The following is a 19,179-nucleotide window of genomic DNA, read 5'->3' on the forward strand; positions in this document are numbered from 1 at the left end:
TACATCCCCCTACCTTAAAACATCATCTCACAAACAAAACTTGAGTAACAACAGTGTATTATGCCACTGGTGTTTATAAATAATTTATTTCATGAACATATAATAATTGACATATTGCATTACTGGAGTGGGGTGACTTCACCTGGGGTGAGGTCGCAGAGGGGTGACTTCACTATGAACCGTTCAAGGCCAGCCATGTCCCATTCTCCTTGTACAGCTGGAGTTATATAAAGAATCCTAAATCAACATCTTGTGCTGACTCTGAGGAAAATGGAAGAAGCCCAGTGAAATCTCAATGAAGTGTTATTTTTTGCAGAATTTTTGTAAGGTTTGTAACAACGATTCTTCTTTCTAACACTGACTAGACTGGTTACCAAACAAAAAAGCCACATGCTGCTATAGTTGAGGTAATCAATTATGGCCAATTGAATTTAAAAAAAGAACAATTTTGTTGACAAAAGCTAATGAGACCATAACAGGACATCCTATGACATCTAACATCCGGTGATACTCCCACCATTGTTGGTATGTTTCTTCTTGAACCTGAAACCAGTGACTAGACCTGATCGTTTGGAAACCTGTCTAATCAGTGTCAGAAGGAAGAATGTGGAGCACCATTACAAACCTCATTTACCTACAGACTGATGCTCATCGAAACTGCTCCCTGTCCACACAGAATATGTGAAGAATCTTGTTGGGCAGGTAAATCACCCACTGTACTGGTTTCAGGTCAGAGTGAAGAATGGTTTGACTCCACCTTCAAGAAAAACATCTTTATAACTGCGTGAACTGTGTCCTGGTCTTCATTTACCTTAACAACTGAACTGAGCCGACCTGCTCCTGAACACTATCCTTCCTCACTGCAGCGAGTCATCCAAACTAGACTTCACCATGGTGTCGTTGGGACGTCAGATGCTGGGCTTTGTCTTGGCTGCCATTGGCTTCTTGGGAACCATCATTATCTGTGCAATACCCATGTGGAAGGTCACTGCCTTTATTGGAGCCAATATTGTGACGGCACAGGTCATCTGGGAAGGATTGTGGATGAACTGTGTGATGCAGAGCACAGGGCAGATGCAGTGCAAAATCTATGACTCTCTGCTGGCTCTACCACAGGACCTTCAGGCTGCCAGAGCTCTTGTGGTTATCGCCATCCTCCTCGCCGCCTTTGGCATCCTCCTGGGTATCGCCGGGGGCAAATGCACTAATTTTGTGGAGGAAAAACGCGCCAAAGCCAGGGTTGCCATCGCTGCTGGGGTTGTCTTCATCTGTGCCGGTGTCTTGACCCTCGTCCCTGTCTGCTGGTCGGCCAACACCATCATCAGAGATTTTTACAACCCCGTCATAATCAACGCTCAGAGGAGGGAGCTGGGAGCTGCACTCTACATTGGCTGGGGCACAGCCGCTCTTCTCATCCTGGGAGGCGCGCTCCTCTGTAGCTCCTGCCCACCCAAAGAAGAAAGTCCAGAGTATCCAGTCAAGTACTCTGGAGCCAGGTCTGTTGTCAGCAGCCGGGCCTACGTCTGAGCGTTAAATTCCCCAGAGAAAGACTTCAGCTATTTTACAGTTTCTTAAGCAACCTCCTTTATTCTGAGTTCCTAAGAATGACATGAGGCCGTCGAAATTGTGCCACATTTTTAGAAGGGGCACAACATGAGAGGAGACTGATTAAAGTAATTTTGTGAAAAAGTAAGGACTGTTTGGTGAAGGAAAACGACTTTTTCTTTTTAAAAGAGGAGCACAGTGTAAATACGTGGTGTGAACCTGCAGAACTGGCGAGAAAATCTGGACTGAGTGAAAGATATTCTATGATATAAGTAAACCTTAGCTCATTTTCCTCTGTTATGTAAATCTCAGCTACATTGGAAGGATGTTTAAGAAGGTTTCAGCAGAACGTTGATGGAAGAAAATTTCTACAGTTGTGTTGTTTTATTGTGAATATATTCTACAGAAAATCTCAGAAATATCTATGTTCAGAATACAGTATCATAAAAAGCTTTTGTTTACGCAAATCTGTGATTTATAATAAAACATTTGTTTAAATGCTCTTCTGCTGTTGAATTGTCAGTTTTTAAAAAGTTACGATGATTTGAGGATTTTTTGTACTACAATGAAAATTCATATTTGGGTCGTACAATTTAAACAAATACGACTAAAGCTGTTTCTGTAGAAGGCTCATAAATTAATTTCAGTAAACAGAAATCAAAGGTGTGGGAAAGCAAAAACCTTTTCAAATTCCAAACTGAAAAAAATTGCTTGCTTCTTGATCAAAAAAGGGAAATACCAATGAACTATATTATCACGTCATCATCTTCATAAATATACGCAGGTGCATGTTGCATTTCTATCAAAACACTGTTTAATAAAAACTAAAATGTCATGATTTTTACATGTAATGCAAAGTACAAAGTATGACTGAGTAGAAGACAGTGTAACACAACAGGGTATACAAGTTCTTCAAGTAGGCGTTAAAGTAGTTCAACCTGTTTTACAATGTTAGTTTATTTTAGACACAACAGACAGTGTTTTACTTTCAGCATATATAAGGAGCATTGCTGCCTCCGTCAAATGCCCCATGTTTGTTGTTGGTTTACTTGTTCATCTGTTAGCAGGATTATCCACTGAATCAATGACATCAATATATACCTGAATAAAGACACATATCTTTTTAGGAATTATGAAAAATCCTGCAATTCTGTAACATAATTTGATTAAAATAAATACATTTGAGCATGAAAATTAAAGGAATAAACAGTACGCATTGAATCTTTAGCTCTAGTTTGGTTTGCTGAAACAGTACAGGGCTGCTGAAGCAGATCTGATTTGTTTTTCTTTTTGATGAAATGAAAAAGTCATGTGAAGAACTTAGATGAAGGCATGCAAAAAAAGAAAGAAAGAAAACAGATCATGCATACTAATAGTGCAGAAAACAGCTGTGGCCATAAGTTTACTCCCTCTGGCATTTTTTATTAGGCCCCATGTTATGTGCAGATGCAGGTTGAGGAGCGGACCGAACCCAGCGCTAAATAACCAGAAAGCGGTTCCACAAACAAAACGATTTTATTTCCCCTCCAGTGCAATAATTAGTGTACAACATAAATATTTGGTTTGTCTGGCGGAGTGAAGGACGGCGCGCTCTCCAGCGCCCAAAAGGATCGAAGCCTCGGCGCTTCTGGACTCAGATTCACCGCCAAACACCCCCCAGGTGGACACAACAAACTGACTCTGTGAAGGATGGAAAAGGTGAGGTAAGTCAACAGAGCTACAGCAAATATCTTTCAGAGGCACACACTATCAGCAACACATTCAGGTCTGAATTTAAGCTTTATGTAAATGAGCAGCTTCTCACAACAGGTGGAGGATCATCAGTCCGTACACCACGGCAGTGAGAAGCAAACTGCACAATTCTCATCAATGTTCAAATATACTGCGTAACAAAATGCCAAATTACTATTAACGATCATTCAGACAATAATCACCTCTGATGTGTGCTGACAGCATGTGTCCCTCACCCGTCCTCCTTCACAGGCACGATGTGTCAAACCCTGGCTCGGTCCTCAGCGTCTCACAAACGAACGTCACAAGGTCGAGTTCCCGGCAATTCTGCTCGAATCACTCATGGCTTAAATGCAGAACGTCATCTCATTATCTGCTTTAGCTGAAAGTCTTTAAGTTTACACGTGAGCATCATCCACAGGTGCTGCGAGTCAGTAGGCCTGCACGTGAACATCCTCCACAGGTGCAGCTAATAATGCTGATGAGGGTGAAGGACTCTTCTGCCAGCACCTTCTCCACAGACAAAAACCAGTTTGCATACCACCTGGAGAGCAAAGAAAAGAAAACAACACAAAAACATCCAGCCAAACCCCCCCCAACACACAACACCCCATAAAAAAAGAAAAAAATTACTTCATCATCCTTGGCACTAGAAAAAACGTGGTGAACAAGGTGGGTTTTTCTTTTTAATATTTTTTTTATTTTTATTAGAAACAGGAATGTATAATCTCATTTCACAACTGAAAGATGACACATACAGCACCTGCATACAAAGTAAGGAAATGAAAATATCAGCTATTTTTAAAATAAATCTTGTTTCCATGTTGAATACAGCCAGTATTCTGCACACTAGTAGTGTGATAAACATGCATACTGTGTGTGAGTGAGACGGCGCAACTGACTGTGTGGTTGCCGGCTTGGTAAACGTCAGCCGTCTTCGGCCAAAGTATACTTGCCACCTAGCGGATGTGCCGGTTCTTGCATCAGTTGTTCTGCTGTCAATTAAATAGGCCAAAAATAAAAAAATAAGAATTAAAAAAACATTTGATGTGGACCGATTGCCGGGCGGGGATGATAAACTAATGTTGTTTTATTATGGGGCCATATAGGAAGGAACCTCAAGCAGACCAGATTCAGAGGAGTGACCATCTGGGTTTGGTGACACTAACAAGAACAAAAAGTCAAAACAACAAATCACAACAAAGATTTGTCAAACATGCAAATACAAAGATGATGGAACTAAGCATCCAGGTACTTATAAAGTCCAGTGGCCATATTATAAAACATTTGTCCAAACAATCTCGTGATGAAGATCATGGAACATCTCAATTGTTTCCATAAGAGTTGTAGTTCAAAATACAAGTGATAAAAATTGAATGCAATAAAATTGTTGAAATATGAGAAGAACATGTCCATATGTTTAGACAGTTTTTTTTTCCAGAAAGTTTTGATCTAAAGTGGTGATCCCCTCCCCCCCCCCAGAATAACAAATCAAACACCTGCTCCCCCATGCACCTTCCCTGCATGATAGAAAACAAGGGAGTAAATGAATAAAAATATAAGCAAAGAAATGATCAATACATATTGTAGGAGACTTTGAAAAAAATTTATAAATGTTACAAATGTCACTAAACACACACACACACACACACACAGACACACACACACACACACACACACACACAAAGCCAGTCAGAACAATATATGGCTACTTAAGACAAATTAATATCAGGTTTGATGCATATTTCAGTAATATTCAAGTTCAAACACATTTGTCCTCAAAATGTACCGTCCATTTTGCAGTGCCTGATGTGTGACATGATTGGCCATAATAATGTGTCAGTAGATCCATAAAAAGTGGATCTAATGGGGGATTTTCAAGTTGCGATAGAGCTGCGCCTACGCGCATGCTATCCAGTTAGGGAGACGCGGTTTCGTTCAACAACAAGAACTGTCAAGAAACTTTCTGGTCACTGTTTGGAGTTGTGTGGAAGTAGGAATAGCCTTCTGAACGCTTGAATAATGATGTCAGTCGTACAAAGAAATCAAATAATAATGAAAACGTTCATTGCGCCCAGAATGTTGGTATTTTGGTCATTGAATTTTCCTAGCAATGAATGTAAAGCCACGGTTACACAGGGCTAACGAAGGACACCAAAGCCAAAAAGAAACCAGAAATCTGGACGTACGTTGACTTTCAGAGCTATCGTTTAACTGGCATCCAGCTTCGATCAGTCAGCCGCTCCGTGAGGCATCACAACAACGGATCGGCCAGCTGCTCCGTGAGGCATCATAACAATGGATTGGTTAGCCGCTCATGAGGCATCATAACAACCGGGAGTGACTACTGACCCGGTGGCCGGGCACCCACAGTCTGAGTTTGCTATTTGCCCGGCTGCTGTTTCTCTCTGGCCGGTGTGAGGGGTTCAGCTGTCCCCTCACACCGGGACCGCAGTGACAGTCTCTGAAAGAAGCTCCTCAGCAGACATCCGTCATTCTTCTGTTTTTTGCTCAGACTCGCAGACTGAGTGTTTCACTTTTTAATTTTTACTTTTTTGGAGAATACACAATGCTTCACAAACATGGTAACTGGCCCATAACAACCGATCAGTTAGCCGCAAGGCGTCATAACAAGCTGTTGTTTCTAATGACGCCAAACATGCGAGCAACAGGCTCACTAACTGGAAGTCTCAGCAGCACAACTTGAAAACTGTCCACTACCTCTACTTGCACAGCCTGAATTTCTGTCTACCTCTCATCCAGTAGGTATAGGTGGGCGGTGTTTCATTCCTCCACTTAAGAAGAATCAGTTATCCAACAATCAGCATTCAATCTGTATTTTCAATTGCTAGTTTATTCACAAGCCCCTTAAAATATTGCCAGTGAAGACTAAGAGGGATCTCAAACACTTTTGAAAGAGTTTTGAATACATATCACCCAAAAACTGAGGGGCAGGTCAATAGCTGAGCTTTGGACTGAGTGTACTTCGGTTATATTAGAATAAAACTGAGCTACTTTCTCTTTAGTAAAATCAATCTATAATGTTAAAGAGTAGACGTTTGTCTCATGCACAAATAAATGAGGCATGTACCTTGTTATTAAATTCCCATGCAACTTTATCCAGTTGTAATATTAGGCCTTCTTCCAATATGCCTCTAAGGGTACCAGAAGTGATGTCATAATGAGTGACTTTATATCTAGAATGTTACAATTCAAGCTCAAAAAAATTTTTTTCCTAAAGTGTAAGCAGATCCTAAGGGAATTTTCAAGGGCTAATATTTTTCTACGACACACTTAACAACAAAGCTTAATGGCCTGTTGGTGGAACTGCTTCAGTATCCTTTTATCTAAACATTTATTTATTTATCACATATCATCATGACAATGAAGGTTCCCAGTTCAAACCCCATCCTTGCCCATTCTCCATGTAATAAGGAGTTGCATCAGGAAGGGCATCTAGCATAAAACCCGTGCCAAGTCAACATGCAGATCCACATCGGATCTGCTGCGGAGACCCCGAGTGAAAACAAGGGAGCAGCTGAAGGGTCTTACTATATTATCATGACAATACTGAACAGTGATATTGCACCCTGCACGCTTGCCTCATGTTGCGCAGTCCAAGTGGTCACCAGTCTGGAAGGTTTTGAACATGTTCAAAGATTTGTGAATTAGGAAGGAATCATAAGCTGCAAACGTGAATCACTGGATGGAACCGGTGTAGCTAAGGGCTAGTATGTATCTTTTACAAATGGCTTTGGTTTTTATTTTGTTCGTGCATCTTGAAATAAATCCTTTCTGCCCCCAGGCAGCAGACAGGGATCAACTGGTGGCGGTGGAGTTGAAGAGGAAAAGCCTTGTTGGTGATTTGTAAGCTACAAGAGGTGGGTGAACACTTTTGACATTTAAGGAATGTGTGTTTCCTATTGACGCCTTTACGGTGTCAAATCTCGTGCGTAATCACGTTCTCGCTGGGGAGGCTGAGATTTTGTTGTCAGTGTAAATAAGCGTTTGTGGCAAATTGTTTGCAACATTGCGTCATTATGGAGGTGAGTTCAACCAAAATATGTATTTAGGTGTTTAACTAAGATAATCGTGTCTTGTCTCACAAACAATCGTGTTGCTGTTAGGGTTGTGTGTCGGGAACTGGTTCTTTTCAGGTATCCTTAAGAAATGATTCGATCCATTGACATCAATAGCCTTTTTGCTTAATGATTCTCTTATTGGTCCTTCTGAGTGGGCGTTGTTTTTGGGGGTGTTTGTCAGAAAAATTATCATTTCTCTACAATGATTACAGACCCTGCAGCGGGTCTGTAATCAAGCGTTTCTGCAGCGCGGCTTTGCTTTGAACCTTGAGCCAGTGCTTCGAGCTTTGTTGGTTCTTTGTTTTATTTAATTTTATCTTAATTTTTCCCTGCTAAAACCCTAAAGAGCATATGTCTGTGAGTAATATTTACCTTTTTATGTTAAACCGACCTGTTATGGTCTTCTGACACAGTTGATAGATGTATTTTATACCTTAAAAATGGGACAGGTGCTGACACGTTAGCATGTCTGTGGAATTTTCAATGTTAAAGTTAGCATTAAGCTGAGCCATTATCAAACCTCCCTCCCCAGTGCGCAAAGGATTCTGGGATACTCTAAAACTGTCAATTGGTTGAGATCTGATGACTAACGGGGAACACCTACTTCTGTTAGCAGATTACAGCTGTTGTTAATTAACTGATTCTGAATGAATACTTAAAATTTGAGTCTTCTGGTAGAACTTACGCTACGCTGAATGTTTGATGTTGCTGAAAGGTTGATAATTTATGGAAACTACCTATTAATGTGCTCTCTGGTGATTGGTAGGGGTATGAAAAAGAACCCCTTGGTACTGACAAAAATAAAAATGGCTGCCTGAAGACATTAAATTCCAGCTCAAAGATAGTCAGAGAGTGTGTACCTCTGCAAAGACCACATATGTTCTGGAAATATGTTCTAGATCAAATTCATAATGAAATGCCTAATTTTCTAGGGCTCTGACAATAACTTTGGACATACAGTAGTGTTCAGAATAATAGTAGTGCTATGTGACTAAAAAGATTAATCCAGGTTTTGAGTATGTTTCTTATTGTTACATGGGAAACAAGGTACCAGTAGATTCAGTAGATTCTCACAAATCCAACAAGACCAAGCATTCATGATATGCACACTCTTAAGGCTATGAAATTGGGCTATTAATAAAAAAAAAAGTAGAAAAGGTTGTGTTCACAATAATAGTAGCATCTGCTGTTGACGCTACAAACTCAAAACTATTATGTTCAAACTGCTTTTTTAGCAATCCTGTGAATCACTAAACTAGTATTTAGTTGTATAACCATAGTTTTGTGAGAATCTACTGAATCTACTGGTACCTTGTTTCCCATGTAACAATAAGAAAAATACTCAAAAGCTGGATTAATCTTTTTAGTCACATAGCACTACTATTATTCTGAACACTACTGTAGATAGATAGATAGATAGATAGATAGATAGATAGATAGATAGATAGATAGATAGATAGATAGATAGATAGATAGATAGATAGATAGATAGATAGATAGATAGATAGATAGATAGATAGATAGATGTGTGTGTGTGTGTGTGTGTGTGTGTGTGTGTGTGTGTGTGTGTGTGTGTGTGTGTGTGTGTGTGTGTGTGTGTGTGTGTGTGTGTGTGTGTGTGTGTGTGTGTAAAAGGTCAGTGAGTTTCTGGGCTACTGACAGACCCTTGCATCTTTCATCCAGTGCCACATTGATGTTTCTGGTTTCTGAGTCATAGGGAAAGAAAATAATTGTCAAAGAAAAGGTAATTGAACTTCATGAAACTGGAAAGGGATATAAAAAGATATCCAACAGACAACTATAGATAGATAGATAGATAGATAGATAGATAGATAGATAGATAGATAGATAGATAGATAGATAGATAGATAGATAGATAGATAGATAGATAGATAGATAGATAGATAGATAGATAGATAGATAGATAGATAGATAGATAGATAGATAGATAGATAGATAGATAGATAGATAGATAGATAGATAGATAGATAGATTTAATCTTCTGTGTCTTCAAGGACACTTTCTGGGATTATAACTTTATTTTACAATTACATTTTTTATTTATTTATTTTTGTTTAAGTGCCAAATCTCCAGTCAGACTCGGTTGACTTCCAAATCTCACAGAATAATATCTAAAGCTGTGAATAAATAAAACCATAGTCTGTGACTGAAGAACATGATGCTGAGGAAATGAGCCCCTCATTTCTGTTTTTCATGCTCTTAAATGATGTCAGCACTGTGTTGCTGGATGTTTCATCAGTGTGAACACACCCATCTCTGCTCTGCTCCACATCAATGAGTATCGCATGCTGAGGTTTCACTGCAATAAGAAAAAGAATCTACCTGAACCTGTTTTGACTCATGTTTGTGCCACAGATTCTCTGCTTCATATGTCAAAGTAGAAGTAAATGTCACACTGAAACAAACAAGCTGCTGCAACTCTGAAGGAGTTATTGAATTCTGTGGCTGTGACTGGAGAGACTGTCCATCATGCAACTCTTGTCTGTTGTATCACCAGTTACAGCTGATGGAGTGCAACAATGACTTTCATGCAAGAAAATAAATCAGGTCTATCCTGGGATTCTGGAATATTATGGCTGAATTTTTTTTCTTCTCTGGTCCACTGTACCATAAAGCTGTACAGCTGATGATGCAACAAATAAAAGTTGCACAACGTACATTTTCTCCAATCACAGGCACAGTTTGTACCGTATTTTCTGAAATATGTGTCGGTCCCCTCCCCCGTCCCAGTTTGGGATTTCCTGAGACTTGTACTCCGGTGTGACTCATATACTACTACTACTATAATAATATAAATAGAAGAACTATTTATACATGGCTTTTTCCCAGGAATCAAAGCACTACACAAAATAAGCTCCACCAATAAAAGAATAAACATCAATAATAAACATTCACTAAATCAATGTACAAAAATCCCAAATTCAAGACCTGATAAAAATGAAATGGTTGCACATTTTTTTTATTGTAGTGTTTCCAGTGCTGTGGCCAGCATTGTCCATCTGAACACTTCTTTTACATAAACCGTGTCAAATAAGATTCAATATGTTGTCCATCACACAGTTTTGCTTATTTTTGGAATTTAACAGTCCTTGTGTGACACACCGCAAGCTGAGAGCTTCCTGCAGACATCCACTCTTAACTTCTCTAGGTTGTTGTGGGTCAACAATCTGTCCATCTGAAGATTTATTTTACCCAAACTGTGCCAAATAACATCCAGTATGTTGTTCATCACACATTTATTTGTCTATCTGTCCATATCTGTGTTGAGAACTCACAAAAACCCTGTAATACAATCCTCAAATCTGTGCAGAAGAATACAACCCCTGGCAAAAATTATGGAATCACCGGCCTCGGATGATGTTCATTCAGTTGTTTTATTTTGTAGAAAAAAGCAGATCACAGACATGACACAAAACTAAAGTCATTTCAAATGGCAACTTTCTGGCTTTAAGAAACACTATAAGAAATCAAGAAAAAAAGATTGTGGCAGTCAGTAACGGTTACTTTTTTAGACCAAGCAGAGGAAAAAAATATGGAATCACTCAATTCTGAGGAAAAAATTATGTAATCACCCTGTAAATTTTCATCCCCCAAACTAACACCTGCATCAAATCAGATCTGCTCGTTGACATTGACCCTATGTCATGACATTGACCCAATGTGTCTTTTTGCAAGGAATGTTTTCACAGTTTTTGCTCTATGGCAAGATGCATTATCATCTTGAAAAAGGATTTAATCATCCCCAAACAGCCTTTCAGTTGTCCAAAATATTAACGTAAACTTGTGCATTTATTGATGATGTAATGACAGCCATCTCCCCAGTGCCTTTACCTGACATGCAGCCCCATATCATCAATGACTGTGGAAATTTACATGTTCTCTTCAGGCAGTCATCTTTATAAATCTCATTGGAACGGCACCAAACAAAGGTTCCAGCATCATCACCTTGCCCAATGCAGATTCGAGATTCATCACTGAATATGACTTTCATCCAGTCATCCACAGTCCACGATTGCTTTTCCGTAGCCCATTGTAACCTTGTTTTATTTTCTGTTTAGGTGTTAATGATGGCTTTTGTTTAGCTTTTCTGTATGTAAATCCCATTTCCTTTAGGCGGTTTCTTACAGTTCGGTCACAGACGTTGACTCCAGTTTCCTCCCATTCGTTCCTCATTTGTTTTGTTGTGCATTTTTCGATTTCTGGGACTTATTGCTTTAAGTTTTCTGTCTTGACGCTTTGACGTCTTCCTTGGTCTACCAGTATGTTTGCCTTTAACAACCTTCCCATGTTGTTTGTATTTGGTCCAGAGTTTAGACACAGCTGACTGTGAACAACCAACATCTTTTGCAACATTGCGTGATGATTTACTCTCTTTTAAGAGTTTGATAATCCTCTCCTTTGTTTCAGTTGACATCTCTTGTGTTCGAGCCATGATTCATGTCAGTCCACTTGGTGCAACAGCTCTCCAAGGTGTGATCACTCCTTTTTAGATGCAGACTAACAAGCAGATCTGATATGATGCAGGTGTTAGTTTTGGGGATGAAAATTTACAGGGTGATTCCATAATTTTTTCCTCAGAATTGAGTGATTCCATATTTTTTTCCTCTGCTTGGTCTAAAAAAGTAACCGTTACTGACTGCCACAATCTTTTTTTCTTGATTTCTTATAGTGTTTCTTAAAGCCAGAAAGTTGCCATTTGAAATGACTTTAGTTTTGTGTCATGTCTGTGATCTGCTTTTTTTCTACAAAATTAAACAACTGAATGAACATCCTCCGAGGCCGGTGATTCCATAATTTTTGCCAGGGGTTGTAATTGTCAACACACACACACACACACACACACACACACACACACACACACACACACACACACACACACACACACACACACACGCACACACACACACACACACACACACACACGCACACACACACACACACACAAAGAATCCTGTGTGGCCAGTGTTATTTGCCAGAGCCTCTGAAGTGTCATCAATAGCTTAAGCTGAACACCTCCCATTCTTCATGTGCTTCAGGTGCACATAAACGCCTTTCCTCATCAGCTCTTAATATTCTGTCAGAGGCTGTCACAGAGAGAAGACGATGGGTTCTATGGGACTGCAGATGGCTGGCAGCACCCTGGCCTTGTTGGGCTGGATTGGAGTGATCATTGTCTGCGGTGCACCTATGTGGCGGGTCACTGCCTTCATTGGCAGCAACATAGTGACATCCCAGGTCATGTGGGAAGGCATCTGGATGAGCTGCATAGTCGAGAGTACAGGTCAGATGCAGTGTAAGGTATACGACTCCATGCTGGCTCTGAGCACTGACCTCCAGGGGGCCCGGGCCTTGACTGTGGTTTCCATCATCTTGGGCATCACCGGCCTCCTAATAGCCTTTGTTGGTGGAAAATGCACCAACTTCATTCCAGAGAAGAAAGCTAAGGCAAGGGTGACAGTGGCAGCCGGTGTGATACTGATCATCAGCGGACTCCTCTGCCTCATCCCCGTTTCCTGGACAGCCACGATCATCATAAGGGACTTCTACAACCCGCAAATAGTTAATGCCCAAAAGAGGGAGCTCGGGGCCTCTCTGTACATCGGCTGGGGTGCTGCAGCGCTGCTCATCGTCGGTGGAGGACTACTGTGTGCTAACTGTCCACCAACAGAAGACGAGAACCACTCTGTGAAATACCTCCTGAATAACTCTGCGGGTGGAAACAGCAAACAGGACTCAGCCCACTCTCTTACACCAACCAAGACTTATATTTGACATTTTCAAATGGACAAATGGCACAAACAACCTGCTGCAATAGAAATATGCACTTTTCCCACACTCTAATCCACACTATTTTAAGTATGGATGTAAATCTTCAACTAAACATATCAGTGGGGTTGGTTTAAATTATATAAACTGGTTTACATTTTTGGAAAAATTGTGGCAATTTCATTTTGTAACTGCACTGTGCACCTTTTATCTTTGATCATTATGATTTTATTTTATTACACAATAAATCATTTTGTAACTTGAGGTTCCTCATTTGTCTTGTTTGTGTATATTCAACGAATGAACCTGTGAATGTTTAAAACGACAGAACAGGAGAACCAGTTTGTCTGGTCTTTAACACAGGTCACTGTCCAGGAAGCAAATATGGTGACTCAGGCACTTAGAATCTGCTTTGCTGATTTCTGTCTCAAAAACAAGATCTCCAGTTTCGATTAACACAGTCGAGTAGCTGTTAACTGTGATTACAATTTTTAAAATGAGTTGCAAAAAGCGACTATGATTGTGCAAAAATGTTCAAAACTGTAATTTTCCACTGCAGTGTCAAACAACGCTATCTCCACTGCACTGGTAATACTTTATTGTACTGGAGAGCAAAAATGTAAATGAGTGGGTGAGTGAGTTAGTCCATCCCAGACAGATTATACAGAAACAATAACTCCAAAAAACAAGTATTATCATATTGTAAAAGGACATATAAAGAGGAAAATTTTGTTGCATCTTGCAACAGATCCATCAAAATCCCAACTGTATTTTGCTTATATGATATCCCATTGACATGTCTGCCATCTGCTGGACAATTTAAGGATTCTGTATAAATTATCAAAATATTACAAACAGCTGTGGTTGAAACTCGCTTGTAGTTTGTCTGTTTCCTGAACACTGGACATGTCGTGTTGTCACTGGGCGTTCTGCCCAGCTAACATGCTACATAGCACAGGGAGAAACATGATGATCATTACATGAGCAAATTTGGGATGAAGTGCACAACAGAATAGTGGGAATGAACAGATGCCAAATTTGACTTTGGTCGCGCGCATACATGTCAACCCCTTTGAGGGTCCACCTGTATAACCAAGTGAGAAAATCCATAAAATCAACACAAAATCCTTATAACCTCCAAATCGCACCAAGATCAGTTTTATTACAGTACACGCAACCGCATAGCGGTGTCACATAACTGGGTTTTTCCACAAACTATGAGTTGCCACAATGACATTAAATCAAATCAAATCAATTTTATTTATATAGCGCCAAATCACAACAAACAGTTGCCCCAAGGCGCTTTATATTGTAAGGCAAGGCCATACAATAATTACGTAAAAACCCCAACGGTCAAAACGACCCCCTGTGAGCAAGCACTTGGCTACAGTGGGAAGGAAAAACTCCCTTTTAACAGGAAGAAACCTCCAGCAGAACCAGGCTCAGGGAGGGGCAGTCTTCTGCTGGGACTGGTTGGGGCTGAGAGAGAGAACCAGGAAAAAGACATGCTGTGGAAGAGAGCAGAGATCAATCACTAATGATTAAATGCAGAGTGGTGCATACAGAGCAAAAAGAGAAAGAAACACTCAGTGCATCATGGGAACCCCCCAGCAGTCTAAGTCTATAGCAGCATAACTAAGGGATGGTTCAGGGTCACCTGATCCAGCCCTAACTATAAGCTTTAGCAAAAAGGAAAGTTTTAAGCCTAATCTTAAAAGTAGAGAGGGTGTCTGTCTCCCTGATCCGAATTGGGAGCTGGTTCCACAGGAGAGGAGCCTGAAAGCTGAAGGCTCTGCCTCCCATTCTACTCTTACAAACCCTAGGAACTACAAGTAAGCCTGCAGTCTGAGAGCGAAGCGCTCTATGGGAGTGATATGGTACTATGAGGTCCCTAAGATAAGATGGGACCTGATTATTCAAAACCTTATAAGTAAGAAGAAGAATTTTAAATTCTATTCTAGAATTAACAGGAAGCCAATGAAGAGAGGCCAATATGGGTGAGATATGCTCTCTCCTTCTAGTCCCTGTCAGTACTCTAGCTGAGCATTTTGAATTAACTGAAGGCTTTTCAGGGAACTTTTAGGACAAGCTGATAATAATGAATTACAGTAGTCCAGCCTAGAGGAAATAAATGTATGAATTAGTTTTTCGGCATCACTCTGAGACAAGACCTTTCTAATTTTAGAGATATTGCGCAAATGCAAAAAAGCAGTCCTACATATTTGTTTAATATGCGCATTGAATGACATATCCTGATCAAAAATGACTCCAAGATTTCTCACAGTATTACTAGAGGTCAGGGTAATGCCATCCAGAGTAAGGATCTGGTTAGACACCATGTTTCTAAGATTTGTGGGGCCAAGTACAATAACTTCAGTTTTATCTGAGTTTAAAAGCAGGAAATTAGCGGTCATCCAAGTCTTTAAGTCTGTAAGACAATCCTGCAGTTTAGCTAATTGGTGTGTGTCCTCTGGCTTCATGGATAGATAAAGCTGGGTATCATCTGCGTAACAATGAAAATTTAAGCAATGCTGTCTAATAATACTGCCTAAGGGAAGCATGTATAAAGTGAATAAAATTGGTCCTAGCACAGAACCTTGTGGAACTCCATAATTAACCTTAGTCTGTGAAGAAGATTCCCCATTTACATGAACAAATTGTAATCTATTAGATAAATATGATTCAAACCACCGCAGCGCAGTGCCTTTAATACCTATGGCATGCTCTAATCTCTGTAATAAAATTTTATGGTCAACAGTATCAAAAGCAGCACTGAGGTCTAACAGAACAAGCACAGAGATGAGTCCACTGTCTGAGGCCATAAGAAGATCATTTGTAACCTTCACTAATGCTGTTTCTGTACTATGATGAATTCTAAAACCTGACTGAAACTCTTCAAATAGACCATTCCTCTGCAGATGATCAGTTAGCTGTTTTACAACTACCCTTTCAAGAATTTTTGAGAGAAAAGGAAGGTTGGAGATTGGCCTGTAATTAGCTAAGATAGCTGGGTCAAGTGATGGCTTTTTAAATAATGGTTTAATTACTGCCACCTTAAAAGCCTGTGGTACATAGCCAACTAATAAAGATAGATTGATCATATTTAAGATCGAAGCATTAATTAATGGTAGGGCTTCCTTGAGCAGCCTGGTAGGAATGGGGTCTAATGGACATGTTGATGGTTTGGAGGAAGTAACTAATGAAAATAACTCAGACATTGGAGAGAAAGAGTCTAACCAAATCCCGGCATCACTGAAAGCAGCCAAAGAGAACGATATGTCTTTGGGATGGTTATGAGTAATTTTTTCTCTAATAGTTAAAATTTTATTAACAAAGAAAGTCATGAAGTCATTACTAGTTAAAGTTAAAGGAATACTCGGCTCAATAGAGCTCTGACTCTTTGTCAGCCTGGCTACAGTGTTGAAAAGAAACCTGTGGCTGTTCTTATTTTCTTCAATTAGTGATGAGTAGTAAGATGTCCTAGCTTTACGGAGGGCTTTTTTATAGAGCAACAGACTCTTTTTCCAGGCTAAGTGAAGATCTTCTAAATTAGTGAGACGCCATTTCCTCTCCAACGTACGGGTTATCTGCTTTAAGCTGCGAGTTTGTGAGTTATACCACGGAGTCAGACACTTCTGATTTAAGGCTCTCTTTTTCAGAGGAGCTACAGCATCCAAAGTTGTCCTCAATGAGGATATAAAACTATTGACGAGATAATCTATCTCACTCAGAGTTTAGGTAGCTACTCTGCCCTGTGTTGGTATATGGCATTGGAGAACATAAAGAAGGAATCATATCCTTAAACCTAGTTACAGCGCTTTCTGAAAGACTTCTACTGTAATGAAACTTATTCCCCACTGCTGGGTAGTCCATCAGAGTAAATGTAAATGTTATTAAGAAATGATCAGACAGAAGGGAGTTTTCAGGGAATACTGTTAAGTCTTCAATTTCCATACCATAAGTCAGAACAAGATCTAAGGTATGATTAAAGTGGTGGGTGGACTCATTTACATTTTGAGCAAAGCCAATTGAGTCTAATAATAGATTAAATGCAGTGTTGAGGCTGTCATTCTCAGCATCTGTGTGGATGTTAAAATCGCCCACTATAATTATTTTATCTGAGCTAAGCACTCAGTCAGACAAAAGGTCCGAAAATACACAGAGAAACTCACAGTAACGATCAGGTGGACGATAGATAACAACAAATAAAACTGGTTGGATGGACAAGAGTAAGAGTCAAGCTTTCAAATAAATTAAAGCTCTGTCTGGGTTTTTGATTAATTAATAAGCTGGAGTGGAAGATTGCTGCTAATCCTCCGCCTCGGCCCGTGCTACGAGCGTTCTGGCAGTTAGTGTGACTCGGGGGTGTTGACTCATTTAAACTAACATATTCATCCTGCTGTAACCAGGTTCTGTAAGGCAGAATAAATCAATATGTTGTTCAATTATTATATCATTTACTAACAGGGACTTAGAAGAGAGAGACCTAATATTTAATAGACCACATTTAACTGTTTTAGTCTGTGGTGCAGTTGAAGGTGCTATATTATTTTTTCTTTTTGAATTTTTATGCTTAAATAGATTTTTGCTGGTTATTGGTGGTCTGGGAGCAGACACCGTCTCTACGGGGATGGGGTAATGGGGGGATGGCAGGGGGAGAGAAGCTGCAGAGAGGTGTGTAAAACTACAACTCTGCTTTCTGGTCCCAACCCTGGATAGTCACAGTTTGGAGGATTTAAGAAAATTGGCCAGATTTCTAGAAATGAGAGCTGCTCCATCCAAAGTGGGATGGATGCCGTCTCTCCTAACAAGACCAGGTTTTCCCCAGAAGCTTTGCCAATTATCTATGAAGCCCACCTCATTTTTTGGACACCACTCAGACAGCCAGCAATTCAAGGAGAACATGCGGCTAAACATGTCACTCCCGGTCCGATTGGGGAGGGGCCCAGAGAAAACTACAGAGTCCGACATTGTTTTTGCAAAGTTACACACCGATTCGTTACATTAAAGTCAGGATCGTTAGTATTTCCTCCACAGTTGAATTGCAAACAATAGTGATCTAATATTTATGCATCAAGCTGAATTTTATCAAACTGAATGTGTCAAATTTAGTTAATTTTTACAGAAACAAGAACTGTCTGTCACCAATGGAAAAACATTAATAAAATCATGAAAAATAAATTGAATGAAGTAAATAAATATGAAATTGGTCACTGGATCCTTATACTTTGGACATAATAAACTCTACATGGTGGATCCTTGATCTCTGGACATAAATAGGAATAAACAAAATCTGTAGTTTTTGTCAAAAGTATTTCCTTTCAGGCATTATTGGTATGAATGTCTTTCCATACATCTGAGCTCGCTGTGCTTCACGTCAGCATCAGTTTAATTTATAAAGAATGCAGGACGTCTCATTTTGGGAAGAAAAAAACTTTTAGTCAATTGTAGTTTCGTGTCTGTAATACAATGTTTTAAAGAGGTGTCATTTTATTTAAAGCGGCAATTTGTTTTAAAGTTATTGATTCCGACCGGACTCTGTCTCGGCAGACAACGGAACGGAGGACGATTCTCGCTTCTTGACTACAAGAGTCCCAGTTAATGACTTTAATCCACACAAAAGTGACTCACGATATTTTAATGGCTTTGAGAGGAGTTAAGAAGCGGACTTGCCGTTTCTGAAGAGCAGCGAATCAAAGAACCAATGAGCTAGTGGATCGAAGCATTGCTTCATTTGGTTCACGCATCAAAGTGGAGTCACGCTGCAGAAACGATTGATTACAGAGCCGCTGCAGACCAAACTCTGAATATCCGTAAGACTTTATTTGTACGTCCGTATGACACCGAAACTCGGAAAAATCTGTATAATTTACGGACAATCCATATATGTTGACATGTATGCGCACAGGGGATTGTGGGAAATGCATGCCAGCTGTGGATGCACAGTCAGGCTCAGAAAGTAAACAAAAAGCTCAGAATGCCGGTGTCGCAGACTGAACAGTCCCCTCTAAAAATTGGTCTGCCCTGCCTTGAC

The 19,179-nt window shown here is 39.9% G+C and overlaps 3 protein-coding genes across 3 annotated transcripts in view; all 3 read left to right on the forward strand.

Moving 5' to 3' along the window:
• LOC117508781 (claudin-4-like) overlaps positions 1-19,179 on the forward strand; it is a 55,170-nt gene that overhangs the window by 21,902 nt on the left and 14,089 nt on the right. Inside the window, exon 2 of the mRNA XM_034168610.1 lies at positions 7,082-7,157. The gene's annotated coding sequence lies outside the window, so the exon portion shown is untranslated. The remainder of the gene's footprint in view (positions 1-7,081; positions 7,158-19,179) is intronic.
• On the forward strand, positions 614-2,048 carry cldne (claudin e). Its single transcript, XM_034168611.1, has one exon. It carries the CDS (start codon positions 892-894, stop codon positions 1,525-1,527), a length of 636 nt encoding a protein of 211 aa, XP_034024502.1. The 5' UTR covers positions 614-891; the 3' UTR covers positions 1,528-2,048.
• Positions 12,371-13,409, forward strand: LOC117508780 (claudin-4-like). The gene has a single exon (XM_034168609.1). The coding sequence runs from the start codon at positions 12,483-12,485 to the stop codon at positions 13,149-13,151; it is 669 nt and encodes a 222-aa protein (XP_034024500.1). The 5' UTR covers positions 12,371-12,482; the 3' UTR covers positions 13,152-13,409.

This window comes from Thalassophryne amazonica, chromosome 4, assembly GCF_902500255.1.
Source record: "Thalassophryne amazonica chromosome 4, fThaAma1.1, whole genome shotgun sequence".
Classification (NCBI taxonomy): Eukaryota; Metazoa; Chordata; class Actinopteri; order Batrachoidiformes; family Batrachoididae; genus Thalassophryne; species Thalassophryne amazonica.

Coding starts and splice junctions, on each gene's coding strand:
- LOC117508780 (XM_034168609.1), top strand. CDS start 12,483: ATGGGTTCTATGGGACTGCAGATGGCTGGCAGCACCCTGGCCTTGTTG.
- cldne (XM_034168611.1), top strand. CDS start 892: ATGGTGTCGTTGGGACGTCAGATGCTGGGCTTTGTCTTGGCTGCCATT.